Source organism: Macrosteles quadrilineatus, unplaced genomic scaffold, assembly GCF_028750875.1.
Source record: "Macrosteles quadrilineatus isolate MER2022 unplaced genomic scaffold, UCM_ALF_1.0 Scaffold_9__3_contigs__length_116548681, whole genome shotgun sequence".
Taxonomy (NCBI): Eukaryota; Metazoa; Arthropoda; class Insecta; order Hemiptera; family Cicadellidae; genus Macrosteles; species Macrosteles quadrilineatus.
Window position 1 is genome coordinate 115,804,643 of NW_026542602.1, and position 13,837 is coordinate 115,818,479.

At 34.3% G+C, this 13,837-nt stretch overlaps 2 protein-coding genes across 2 annotated transcripts; one reads left to right on the top strand and one right to left on the bottom strand.

The window, feature by feature from the left end:
* Nucleotides 1-790: 790 nt before the first annotated feature.
* LOC129002820 (ras-related protein Rab-10-like) lies at nucleotides 791-10,383 on the bottom strand. The gene is made up of 5 exons (XM_054430897.1): nucleotides 10,220-10,383; nucleotides 5,534-5,594; nucleotides 4,297-4,435; nucleotides 3,728-3,817; nucleotides 791-2,919 (listed from the first exon to the last, which is right to left on the bottom strand). The coding sequence occupies exons 1-5, from the start codon at nucleotides 10,344-10,346 to the stop codon at nucleotides 2,731-2,733; spliced, it is 606 nt and encodes a 201-aa protein (XP_054286872.1). The 5' UTR covers nucleotides 10,347-10,383; the 3' UTR covers nucleotides 791-2,730.
* An 826-nt stretch (nucleotides 10,384-11,209) lies between these two features.
* Nucleotides 11,210-12,951, top strand: LOC129002425 (glucose-fructose oxidoreductase domain-containing protein 1-like). Its single transcript, XM_054430218.1, has one exon. The coding sequence runs from the start codon at nucleotides 11,570-11,572 to the stop codon at nucleotides 12,743-12,745; it is 1,176 nt and encodes a 391-aa protein (XP_054286193.1). The 5' UTR covers nucleotides 11,210-11,569; the 3' UTR covers nucleotides 12,746-12,951.
* The last annotated feature ends 886 nt before the right edge of the window (nucleotides 12,952-13,837 follow it).

The following is a 13,837-nucleotide window of genomic DNA, read 5'->3' on the forward strand; positions in this document are numbered from 1 at the left end:
ATCTTAAATGTTAAACTAGCTGATGGCCCTATACTGTGGCCGGGGTCACACTAGGCTGTTTAGCAGCTGTTGTTTATTGTTGCGCTGGCAAATATCGCCAGCAGCCCGTGGACCTGTAGGGTTCAGATTATTAACACTAGCCACTACGCTATTAAATAGCCTCTAGACCTTTTACTCATTAATGAGACCAAAGTTGATTTTAGTCCTCGTTCTTTAAGTCTTGGAATAACTCATTATAAGCTGAGTCTTTAGCATTCCTGTTAATGTCGGCAGACGAAGCGTCCCTACTAAGCAAAAATATTTTTGGAATAAATCTAGAAATGTTGCAATGTATTAGCCCGACCACTTGTTGCTGTCAACCATATTCAATATTCACAAAAAGAAGTATCAAATACAGCATAACAAAACTAACATTGCATGAACCAACTAGACGCGTGTTAATTTTAGCAGCGAGGAGGTCACGTTAGTGCCAGCGGAGGGTAGGCAGCACTAAAAAGACAAAAATGTTCAACATGGTTCTGAATTAGACTTGGCTGCTTGCTGGCAATATTACCAGCGGCATAGACAAAAGGATATAGACCGGCAGCAGTGCTGCGGTTAGCATATGTTCTGGTGTCCACCGCTAGGAGGGCCGTGTAGTTGACGCACACTGCTGCAGCGTCTGCTAGTAGAATACGGCGCAGTGGCCCCGGCTTCCATGTCTTAAATAAGTCACATTAAAATTGTTTCAACTAAATAAATATTTTTTTTAACAAACTACACAAGACAGAGATAATTAATAAAAACACAATTAAATGAAGAATATATATATTTTACAATTCATTGTATATTCAAATCTGTAAATAACTTAAGAAATAAAGTATAGCATACAGAATACCAAAAGAAATTCAGTAAAAGCAACATATTAACTGTACACAACAAAATTCAGCTTTTGTGCAAATTTGACAATACAAGGCTTTTAGACCTTCTGTGGTCAACTGTACATATATTTAGTTTCTGAAATTTATGTTTGTGAATGGCTTGTTAAGAAAAAGATTCTAAACCATTTGAAATGAAAAAGAACGCCAATCCTCCTAATACATCTATACACAAAAAGTAAAGTGACTAGATTTGTCTATCTGCAATTAATTAGAAAGCCCCGGAATCATCCACATAACTTCAACACTGAAAAATATTAAAAGTTCAATAAAGAAACATCGTCCACTTTTTCCACATCTAAAAAAAATTAACTGAATAACATCTCAGTTTTACATTACTGTTCTTAAACCTCATAAAAACCACTGTTGAAATCATTCTTTAAAAATGTTTTAACTTTACAAGATTTGAATACAAGATAAAGCAATTATAAAAGTTTAAAATTCAATATAAAAATACAACATTTTAGAGACTAATTCATTAAAAGGATTTCATACTTCTCACAACCTGAATACCTTTGTCTTGCAGAATCAGACACTGATATTTAATTATTGCCCAGCTAAGTTTAACAAATTATAAAAGAAATATCAGGCACAATAGAAACTATTAGCCTATATCAAAACCGGATGAAAAGGGTCTGAGAAATTTAACCGTACTTAATTCAAAAGCACATAAATTTAATTTAACATGGACTTATACTTGGAAACGGTCCCTAAACATTATTTTTGAACACAGCACAATAAATATTCCCTATTCTTGAACAATTTTTCAGGGACTGTAAGAGTAAATACAGTAAAATACAATAATATTGTTCATAGTAATAACTCACTCCCCTCAGATTAATACATGGGGTGCCTCAAATATCACCTGCAAGAACTTAAAACACCTGTAATTGCATAAGTGGTTTTATTAGTAGGTAATCAGTTAAAATTTATATTTTGGGTTTGTAATAAAATGAATAAGATTGCCTGAATTGAAATGTGGCCCTATAAAACTACAATTTTTGTACAGGATAAAAGCTTTAATTTTTAAGACCAATTAATTAACAGACAAAAGAAAACAATATGTTCACTCACTTGGAAACTTCTAAAGGTCTGCCATGTTGCTATGCTGATCAAATAAAAATTCATCTTTATGTTTTGATTTATAATCACAATGTTGGATGGTTTTTCTCACTAATAAATGTTACAAAATCTTACTCTGTAGTCACAAATGTAATTTGAAAACATCCTACGATCAAAGTGATCAGATATCTATGTTAAGATAAAATATTATTTTTATAAACATAAAAAGAGTATGGTTCTATTAGGTGTTACATAATCTCTAAGCAATATATTTATTTACAATAAGTATAAAACGTGCAAACTAAGGCAACCGTTTGTTTCAGAACTCGAATTAAAAAACAAGCGATTAGGGAAGTAAAACATACATCGCTTTGCCTCAAATCACTTCAAATTTTCTCACTTGGTAACTAATTTATGGAAACGACGAGGGTGAAACTCGGAATTACAGTTCAAATATCACATTAAACTTTAGAAAACTTGTGTAAATATCCCTCCGACACCACTCATGAACACTATTGCGTGATTTCTTTGGCAACAATAACGGTCAGGCGGCGCAGACTCACATAGATAGTAGCGATTAAAACGTTAGAATCGGTATTGAAGCTGTAATATTTACACCGTGCTAGATTATCACACAAAAAATTACATAGAAAATCGGTTTGTTTCCTATTGAGTATAAGCGGTTTGTATGAACACTGCGCGGGTACAGCGTAGATATGTCATGTTCGTTGTACGCGGCGGTGGCAATGATCTAGCAGCAACGGTTCACTCCTCGGTCTACCCGGCTTCGGTCCACCAACACTCTATCTGGTTGCTCCGTGGGGTCTCTTCCTTGTGTCTTGTCCAATATAGCTTCTGCCAGTTCATTAAATGCCTTTTCTATGTTGATATTCGCCTTGGCTGAAGTCTCCATAAATCTGATTCCATGTTCACGGGCAATCTGTTAACATAATACAAAAAATTTTTAAGTAGATGCATAAACTCCTCTTAATTTTAGTTGGTTTGTCATTAGGAATTTTCCCCACAATAACTAGTGTCAGTCTAAAATCAAATTCCCTATAGGAAAATTTGCTAAAAACAAAATAAATCAAAACCAAGCAATGGCGGTCTCTAACGCCTTATTGAGATTTTCCGTAAATGTCATCTGGACAAATAAACTAATTAGGGTATATTGGTTGAGGAGTTTAGCGGTAAAAAATGAAAACTCTCCTTAAGAAGACTCGCAAAGCACACCAGCAGTCTCCAAGCATGTACTGTAAACCTGTCTAGTTTGAAAGGCCATGCAACGCAAGTGGCTTTTCAATCTTTTTCTTCAATTTGAATAGGTACAATAAAAAGAATGATATCACAACAGTAATGAAAATCATGAATGAAGCATTTTGGCATAAAATGGGGTACCCACACCACCATTTTAGAGTGTAATAAATACTCCAGTACAGATTGTCAAGATAACTTCTTGTTCCCAATATGAAGTAATGGTTACATTCCAAATTTATAATAAAGGAAAGAACTTCGATAGGAAAAACCTTTTCTACACAAATCTTGGTAACCAATAAATACTTACTAGATAACCTGTTGCTCGAAATCGAGCAAAACTGCAACTTGTAATAAAATAATGAAGAACAAAAAACATTAAAATTAGTGAAATAATAGCTCTGAGCCAATTCAGCAATGATATCATAATTAATTTGTCCATAAAATGCAATTGAAAAACAATCTTTAAGGTTGATACTGTTTACAACACTCACCGCCTCTCCACGATCCTTGCTGACACACCTCTTCTCTTCCATATCACATTTATTGCCAAGAATCATCTTCTCCACATCTTCGTTCGCATGCTGTAGCATTAATATGGCATAATTTATATTTTTTAACTAACACTTTTAGATTAATTATAAAATTTTGTTTTCAGGAACTGATAAAAACCAAAAGTTACACTTTAAACATTACAACTAATAGCCTACATAAAGACACATATACTATTCTCTAAGAACATTATTGTAAATATTATTGTCAAGCCTATCTTTAGAATGTGGTTTGTAAACTCATTAATTTCGAGTGTAATTTGTTTACATCCTCAATAACAGACAATAACATATTTACAAGATTTGATGAAAGTTAAGCCGATATGTATAATTAACTTTTACTTAACTTCAACATTTTTAGAAAAACTACTCCAGGACTCCAGATTGGATTAGTAAGATTTTACAAATCCCATCTTCAAGTTTGAAGAATCATATCAAGATTAAAACTGTATTTCCAGCATCTGATATATTATTTAAATCTAAATCATCTCAGTTCCATCTGCAATACTCACTTCGTCTATATTTCGTAGCCACTTGACTATATTCTCAAAGCTCTTCTCATTGGTTATATCATATACTAACATGATGCCCATTGCACCTCTGTAGTACGATGTTGTGATGGTGTGGAATCTCTCCTGGCCAGCTGTGTCCCTAAACACAACACAGTCAGAAAAAGTGCAGCGGTTATGCTTAAGAATAATATGACTAATATTACATATATTATAAATATGTAGCTTTCAAACTAAGTGATCGTCCATTAAGGTGCTGTAATTCATTATTTGTGATGTGGAGAGCAAATAGGGACCTCTTATCGGGAATTTTCGATTTTGAGTTAGGCCTATATACTGTATACTGTATTGAATTCCTTATTAATTACGATCACTTGGTGCAAGTCCCATGCATCTAAGATTTTTTTTGTTTAAGTTATAGGACTTTGAAATTTTGTTATGGAAAAGGGTAATTTTGAGAACAACTAATTTGAAAATTTCAAATACGCATAAAAACTGTATTTTTTCATGATTTTGGTATCAAACAAAACTTACAATGTCCTCTTTGGAGGCAATAGGCCTACCAATTTGTGTCTTAGCTAGTAGTTTTCATTTAAATAATTGTTTTATCAAAGCATGTCGTAAAAATCACATTTTAGAAATGGGACCTCTTGTCGGCCCTATGTTATTTTTCCATAAGATAAGAAAAAGTACCTCTTGTGGGGACCGCAAAATTTGTGAGATATTTTGTTCTCCGTAAACTGAACTTTGCTGTAGTTCTCTAGAAATTTCCACTAGAATGTGTTATTCATTTTTTGGACTAAAGTCTGTTAATAAAGTGAATATTAGAAATATGGAACCTCTTGTCGTTAAATGGTGAAATAACACTGAGCGACAAGAGGTACCTTTTCTCAGACCGTGCAGAGGCTAACAAAATGATTTATTTCCACCTTATTTTAACCGATACTGTCCTGTTCTATGTTAAATGAGGTAGGTATATCAATTGATAAAAATCCGAATTCCGATATTTTCAAACTTAAATGTCTTATATTGGCCGTACCTACTGAAAATTTTGCATCGCATACAAGAGGTCCCTTTTCACTTTCCACATCACATTTAATGATCATTGATCAGGATAAATTTTTGCTGTCCATGTAGGCAGCACAAACTCAGTAAAAATTTGATACCTAAGCTTAGGCTAAAAATTGAAAACAACGTCAATATTACATTAAGTATGGAAAATAGCTTTGTACAAACTTACCATATTTGTAGTTTAATCTTCTTGCCTCTCAGCTCTACCGTTTTTATCTTGAAATCTATACCTGAGAACATAAGAAATAAGCCTTAAAACACATTACCGTAAAACGGGGTGACTTGAGCCCACTTTTGAACTTTGCTTGTTCATTAAAGTAAACCCATTAAAACCCATTAAGTATTTTTTTATAAATCTTTTACAGTAAACTTAGTCTTGGTCTATTCTACAAATGTGTGGAATAAGATTTTTTTAAAGTTAGTGTAACTATTAAAAAAAAAATAAAATATGGGTGGGCTCAAGTCACCTCGTTGGTCGGGGTGACTTGAACCCAGCTGATATATTTCAATGCTATTCTAATGCACTAGACCCACTGCACTGACCCTTGAGGTGACTTGAACCATAGACAAAAAGAATTAATATAGACTGTCAGCCTTGCTACGGTTACCATGGTTACCATAGGTTCTGGCGCTCACCGCTTGGAGCGCCTTGTAGATACGTAGCTAACTACATGGTGCTCCAAGCGGTGTGCGCCAGAACCAACAGTAACCGCAGCACAGCTGACGGTCTATATTTAATTCTTTTTGTCTATGCTTGAACCCACATATATAGCTGACTATTTTGGTATTTTTTTGGATTAAAAATTCCTGTTTTTTTAGGTTTAATGACGGTAAGTGTAAAACAAAACACAAAGTTTTTGTCGAAACTGTAATAAATTTATAAAAAACTTACAGAAACATTTAAACAAATTTTACTTACCAAATATTGAAGATCTGAATATGATTAATCAGAAAAAGTCCACCAGCAATTTTTGAAAATATAAAAAAGTAATTTTTTCTGTAAATGAAATGTTGCTAATATCTCGTTCTAGTTAATCCGAACCGATTCGTCTCTCCGATATAGAAAACTTCACAATAGACATTTTGACAGTCATTAATAGACTAACTAAATGTAAAAATAACAAATTGTTTTTTATCTACACACTATTTACACTAGTAAAAGCACTTGTTCTACTTTATGTCTTTGTCATCAACCGCCACTTTTCCACTTCTGGAACGGCAAAAGATCCTCTGGCGGTAATGGGTGTGGGGGCTGCTATTTTTCCTTTAACTTCTGCTTTGCTGTAACAGCACTCATCTACCTTTTTTGGCCATTTCCAATTACTAGGACCACTCATGGTCATTGTACTTATTTTAAAGTCTTCCCCTGCATTACCAGTACCGGTAGGCCTACCTATGTCGTTACCACTTAAAAACAGGTGGGCTCTAGTCACCCCAAAATCTGCCAAACTTGGTCATGATAAGGTAAACCCAGGTCATACTGACATTAAACCATTAATCAAACATGCTTCAACATGTTTGTGTTGTCAAGGAAATAATGAAATGGGGAAAAATAGTTTTATTTTCATTTAAGTGCAAATACCCATTGTGTCGATAACCTTTTTTCAAGGTAATGAAATTCAGATTCGGACGTGTTAACATTATTATTTTTTATAATTATTAAAATGGACAGTTAAAATAATTGGAATCGTTTGTGGTGAAAGCTAATTAGGTAACCTTCAAATTGATAAATAAAACCTTTTGATAAATCATTTAGGTTTTCTGAAACGAAAATTCAAAACTTTTTCTTGCGTTTTGGGCTCAAGTCACCCCGTTTTACGGTATTATTACAACTGGCATGATGGAAAGTAAAAACTAGGAAACTTTGGGTAGCCGAGTGGTTATGTTGCTTAATTTAGCCTATATTTTGAAAGTTGCTGGTGGAAGGCAGTTGATAATTTGTTCTAGCCTATGTTTAAAGGATGTCAATATTTCGGACGTTTAAAACATCTGGACTGTCAATAATCTGGATTTGTCTCTGGCAAGAAATAATATTCTGTACTACGGACATCTGAGAACCATGAGTAGGCTATACAAATTTATAACAGTTCATAAAAATATTGTAATAGGCCTACTTAACTTATAAAAAGACATCATCGTCATAATTGGGATTTTTTACGTCAATAAAATTCAATACAGACTGTACTGCGCAATCATGATATTTCCATTTCATTAACTTTTTTCTCTTTAAAATTAGCTACCTGAAGCACAAAAAATATACATATTTTTGTGTTTTCAGGTAATTTGATAACATGTACGATGCTGATCAAGAAGTTATTTAAAATCACAGAGCTCAAAGAAGCTCAACAAAAAAATTTTGTAATCGCTGTACAGCAATAAATCACATAAGTACAAAAGAGAAAGTCTACATATTCATATACGTGTATATATATATATATATATATATATATATATATATAGCCTATACGATTGAGTCGTCTACCCAACCCTTGCAGTGATATAAGGCCCAAGGTTGGTTGTCAGTTTTTAGCTGTGCACGAGCTTCAATGTTTTTATAATATTGTGTCCGTGTCAAGTGTTGTGTGTTATTTATTTGGAGCAATGGAAATGAAGAAATCACGTAAAAAATTTAAATATATAAATAGTGACTTAGTTAAGTATATGATGACTAGACGCACCCGACGATGGAGTATCTCCAAAACGGCCATAGTGCTTAATAACCAGGATTTCGAAGACTGTAAGTAGGCCTAACCTTTAGATTTATTACACACAATCTGCCACACTGAATAATCATCAAAGATAGGTAATTAATTAAGACATAACATACATTTTAATCTGCCTATGAAAGGCAACCGGCCATATATAAAAAACACAGACACACACAAATATGGGACCGACCCGGGACATAGCCTATACTAAGTCTTATTGATGATCTGAAGGTGTTGAGGGAGTGTCTAGTTGAATGGGCGTTTCTATTCTTGACTTACAGTGTCTTAGATTCTGATTGGTCAAGATAGTCCACGTGGACTTGATAGTCCGCTGTCATACATAATTAGCAAATATTGCAGACTTGTCTTCTGTCTCTCTCTTTGACGGGCAGATGATGCAGAGTTGCAGAAACTATCAATGCCGTGGGACAGGTTGTTTGTTCAGTAAATTTTTCAGTTCTATGAACTGAGCATCTGCTACAGCCATACGCTTAAAAACGTTAAACTGCGTTACACGTTAGGCGTGAATTACATTTGGCTGTATAAGTAGGCTATATTTGAACGGTGATATCTAGAGTTATATTAGGCTATAGCTATATTAGCTATACCTGTCATCCATGAAAAATGTAAACATGAAATCTAGTAAGCTAGGTAGTGTAACTTAACAATGTAAAGTATAAGTTACCTACAAAAAACACATTTTTCTTTTAACCCTCCGTGGGTCACGCTTCTAAAAATAGACGCACAACACACTTTGTGTAGTGTCACGCGTCTATTTTTAGACGCACAAACATCGTTTACGGCGAAGGCTCTATGACTGACTGAATCGGATTGAACTCGATCGAGTTAGGTATCGTTCTTTTCATTAGATTCTAAGCTTTCTAAAGGTCTGTCTCTAAGCGCTGTTTGTTCTCTGAGCCGATCATAATTGTAGCAGACAGCTGACGTGCATATTAGTAAACAGGTTAGTTAACCTAGGACCGATGACTGATGTGTTTTATAATGTTTATCATTGTTTTAGTGTTAAAAATCAAAAGTAGTGATATACGTGGTGCATTATAAGAAGATTTAAGTGGTTTTGAAGTGCTGGTTGATGATCCTGAAGAAGTAGGTAGTGATATTGATGTAAATTATCAGCCAGATTCCTAGCTATGGTTAGGCTATGCATTCTTAGCTAAACGCTATGAACTGAAATCCGTTTTTCGCTCATAACTTATTTATTTGATAACTTACCTAGCTATATGATTATATATTTGTAATCCTCATTAAATTTAGAACAAAGTGGCTATTTTCAAATATTTATAGGCCTATAATTTATACAATTTCATTGAGCGCAAACTTATTTTTTTTTTGAAAATTTTCGAAATTATATTTTTTTTAACCTAAAAATTTTTTTTTTTAATGTTCCTTATGTTTTATAATAATATTGAAGCCCATGATTTTCCAAACAAAATGGTATATAGAACATTAGAATTAACATTGTTTTAAGCTTCTCAGATCCGTTTTAATAAAACCTTGCAAATGCGCCAAAAATAGGTGGACATTAAGGCCTAAACTATGGACCTTTGGAGGGTTAAGGAAAAAAAACGGTGATGATCTACCTTAAGTTAACTTACTAGGCCTAATTCTGTACAGACTCTTTGGCTAACATTTTTAATGACATCTCATGTTGGCCTAAAGTAGAAAAATGCCCAAGTATTTACTTAGCTTAGGCTAGTGATTTATAATTATATGGTGTGCTAAGGTCAAACGGTTCCAGCTTATGATAGGAAAGGTAACATTTACCAAAGACCAAAAGTTTCGTGATAACATTATATTTATATAACTTAGGAACCTAATTTTAGATATATAGCTATACCTAACCTGAATTTCTTCAAAGCCTAGAAAAAAAATTAGTCAGGGGTAGGCCTGCATCTAATTCAAGAGAAAGCCAAATATTTAACAGCTATGGCATATTAAGCCAAATTCCACGTAGCTAACTTTATTTATGTAGGCCTTAACATTTTGTGATAAAATATTTCAGTAAAAAAAAAACAAAAGAATGACTTGCATTGGTACTCGATTTGCCGTCACAGTAGGGTACCCACCCTGTTCCCTGAAGAGTCCGATTACTGAGGTAGTACTATTATAATGATTCAAGAACTTACCAATGGTGGAAATAAATGTTGTTGTAAAAGCGTCATCTGAAAATCTAAATAGAACACACGTCTTTCCAACACCAGAATCGCCAATTAAAAGTAACTTGAACAGAAGATCGTATGTTTTCTTCGCCATTTTTACAAAGTCAATTAAATAACAATGACGTCACTGTTCAAACATGCCGGAAGTTACAGACTCTATTCGCAAACCAAAATTTCCCTTTTCTAAAGTTATTTGTAAGAGGAAAATACTTGCTAAAGGAGTATGTTTTATTATGCTTGATGCCCATGGTGAAAGGAAAATACACTTAAGAAATAGTTATTTGTGCAACAAGTGAGTAAAGTGAACAATTGATTGACTCACTTGAGAGAAATACTTACTCACGAGCCGTAGGCGAGGTTATTTTAGTACTTAATCTTTACTTTATTAGCCTCCCTGTAGCAGTAATCCTAGGTACCCGTTTAACCTAATAGATTTAATAGTATTTCGATTCAGGCAAATGGAAATTCGCGTAGTCTGTAGGTTTGCTGTGGTGGGGGTATTTTTAAAAAAGATTTGCACCTATGTCACAACTTAGATTCCTTGCAACAGCATCCACCACTGACTGTTGGGCGGCATTTCTCTACTTGTTGCTCACGGTTTAATAGTGGTGTAAAGAACAACACAGTCAAAATTTTTGTAATATATAACACCGAAATCAGTATACTTTTTAAGACTTTTTTTATATCCATCTAGATCAATATAGTCCAGCTTAGCGTGAAATAATCAATGTTTAGTTTCACTGTTTAAATTTCTTCTGAAAATTTGTTAATCTAAGAGTGGCAGACTTGTTATAGAGTACAGTGACCGTATCGGAGCAATCGAATTGAGCCAATCGCCATTCTCCATTATCTTCTTATTCTTAACTTAACTGCTTATTGTATGCTCGCTCTGCTTCACTGCTTCTGCTCTGCTTAGTCGCTTAGTCTGCTTCTGTCAACGTCAACGTCAACTTCTGAGTTCTATCGTGTCTCGTGTCGTTTCATTGACTTGTCAGTCAAGTGCCAAAATGTAAATCAAATGAGTCAGTTTCAAGTGTAATTGTAGAGTCAATCAATAGAAACAATAACACCATTCATTCACTGAAGCATATCAGTCGTACTCGTCGAATGTGTTCTTGCGGTTCTGCAGTTAATGTGTTGAAACTGTTTGCTCATGTTTTAGGTTGTAGGAGTGTAGGACTAAATACAAATTATTGTGCATTAAACCATGTTACTTTTGTCACATGGTTGTCATTAGGTTTAATAGCATATACCTAACCATTGGGTGACTTGACATCTAAATTTATACTATTAAACATACTTCAAAAGGCAAACACAATGCTGCCTGGTATCGGTGTATTTGGAACTGGGAACATAATAAAAATTGCCGTACCATTTCTAAGAGAAAAGGGGTTCAAAATAGAAGCAATTTGGGGACGAACTTTAGCTGCAGCAGAAGAGGTTGCCAAAGAACTAGATATACCTTTTTATACCAACAAAATTGATGACGTACTTTTAAGGAAAGATGTTGATCTGATATTTATCATAAGCTCGCCTAATTTGCATTCACAAATTGCAGTGAAAGCCTTGGGAATTGGCAAACATGTTTTGTGTGATAAACCTGCTGGATTGTGTCAAAGTGAAGCCTTAAAAATGGTAAGAGCTGCTCAGTACTACCCATCATTAATATCTATAGTGAATCATAGTCTCAGATTTCTCCCCGCTTTCTCTCAGATGAGAAAGGCTATTGCTGATGGTTACCTAGGAACAGAAAAAGACATAACTGTTTGTGATGTCAGGGTTCAAATGGGGAGTTTATTGCATGACACTTACGATTGGCTATGCGATGGGACAATGGGTGGAGGTGTTCTGACACTAGTCGGGAGTCATGTAATTGACTTAGTGTCTCATTTAATATGTCAAAGAGCGGTCAAAGTACATGGAGTTGTAAGAACATTCAACAAACAAACAGAGCACGTTAATGGCATTAGAAACATTTCAAGTCCTGATTTTTGTTCATTTCAAATGGAAATGAGTGGAGGAACATTGGTTACCGTCACTTTGAACAATCATTTACCTGGCCAATTCCATCAAGAATTTTTAATTTGTGGTAAAGGTCATTTAGTGGTTAGGGGTGGTGACTTGTATGGAATGAAACAAGGGGCATCCAAAGAAGATGTTATATATTTAGACGTTGAAGACCTTCAAAAGTGTGGGAGCATCAATCCAGTCGTGGCCAATTCCATCCCTAAGCCTTATATGAAAGGACTGTTTAAAATGATGGGCGCACTGAAAGAAGCATTCCTACCAGTTGAAGACAAACGAGGGTGGGTCAAAGAACCTGTAGCATTAGCCGCAACATTTGAAGATGGATTGTATGTGCAAGCAGTAATTGATGCTCTGCGTAAATCAAGTTCTAATAAAGAATGGGTTAAAGTAACAATAATCACTGAAGAACCAGATCCTAACCCTCTTTTAAGTGCTGCAGTCAGGCGGAGTGGAATATCTGTTTAGACTTTATTAGTGGCAGCCAGCCACATTGGATTCCGTTTTTGCATGTAGTTGGTCACATTAATAGATTAGTACACCGACTAATAACTATTTGCTATCAGCATTGTGTACTTAATGATGGAAACAATTCATATTCATAATTTGTTTAGATTTTTCTATGTATGAATTTTTTACAAGTACGGTAGCTTTAATGTTCAAACAATAAAACAACCAACTAACTTAAATCTGTTAACTTTGGTTTTCATTTTTCACAAGTTCTGTACATGTAGCCTACTATTCTCGTTCTTGTTTGTTTGTTTCATCTAAGGTATCAGGGTCTGGCGAATAATTGTTGGCGAGGGCAAAACCATTCTTGGGAATCGATGGCCATGGGAGTAGGCCTATATATTATTTATTCTGTTTTTAAACGATTTTGTAAAATCAAAATTTTGAGTTTGACAGCTCGCATGATGATATGAGAGGGCTCAAATTAAAGGTCTGGGTCCCAAGGGGTTGGGAAAAATAGCAAATCTATATATCTATCTATCCTTATATATAACTAACTGTTACCCACGGGCTTCACCCCGTTTGACATCATATTAATAAAAATATTGATTGGTTAAAGTTAACCTGAAATAAACAAAATACAGTAAAAGAAACAAATAATCACACATGATTTTAATAAGGTAATAAATTGAAAGAATAACAAACAAATAAGTACAGCTGAGGTATTTTTAACTTTAGGTATATGAAAAGTTCCCTTTAGAAAGGAATTACGACCTTAAAGGGCATTTTATGACATAATGGATATTTTTGCGCAAGGTTTCTCGTCATGACGAACATTTTAAGTATATGGTTTATGGGGGTGTGACATGTAGTTTTCTCAAAAGTTCATGGGTACTTTTGGCTTTATATATAGACTAGCAGAGTACCCGTCCTTCGTACGGGGTTGGCATATAAGTATAAAATACTGATTGCAGTTATACTGAAGCCGAGGGTGGACAAAGTTTGATAAAATTTGCTTCTTTAAATTTACAGTAATCTATAGTATTACACATCTACCATGGCCATAATGTTCTACCACTTCACCTAAACAATATATAAAAATAAATTATC

Bases quoted from the DNA above. Each gene is read 5' to 3' on its own strand.
- LOC129002820 (XM_054430897.1), bottom strand. From the start codon at position 10,346: ATGGCGAAGAAAACATACGATCTTCTGTTCAAGTTACTTTTAATTGGC. The intron at 3,818-4,296 runs GTGAGTATTGCA...TTAATGCTACAG, and splicing joins GGCTACGAAATATAGACGAA to CATGCGAACGAAGATGTGGA. The intron at 2,920-3,727 runs GTGAGTGTTGTA...TTATGTTAACAG, and splicing joins GCAAGGATCGTGGAGAGGCG to ATTGCCCGTGAACATGGAAT.
- LOC129002425 (XM_054430218.1), top strand. From the start codon at position 11,570: ATGCTGCCTGGTATCGGTGTATTTGGAACTGGGAACATAATAAAAATT.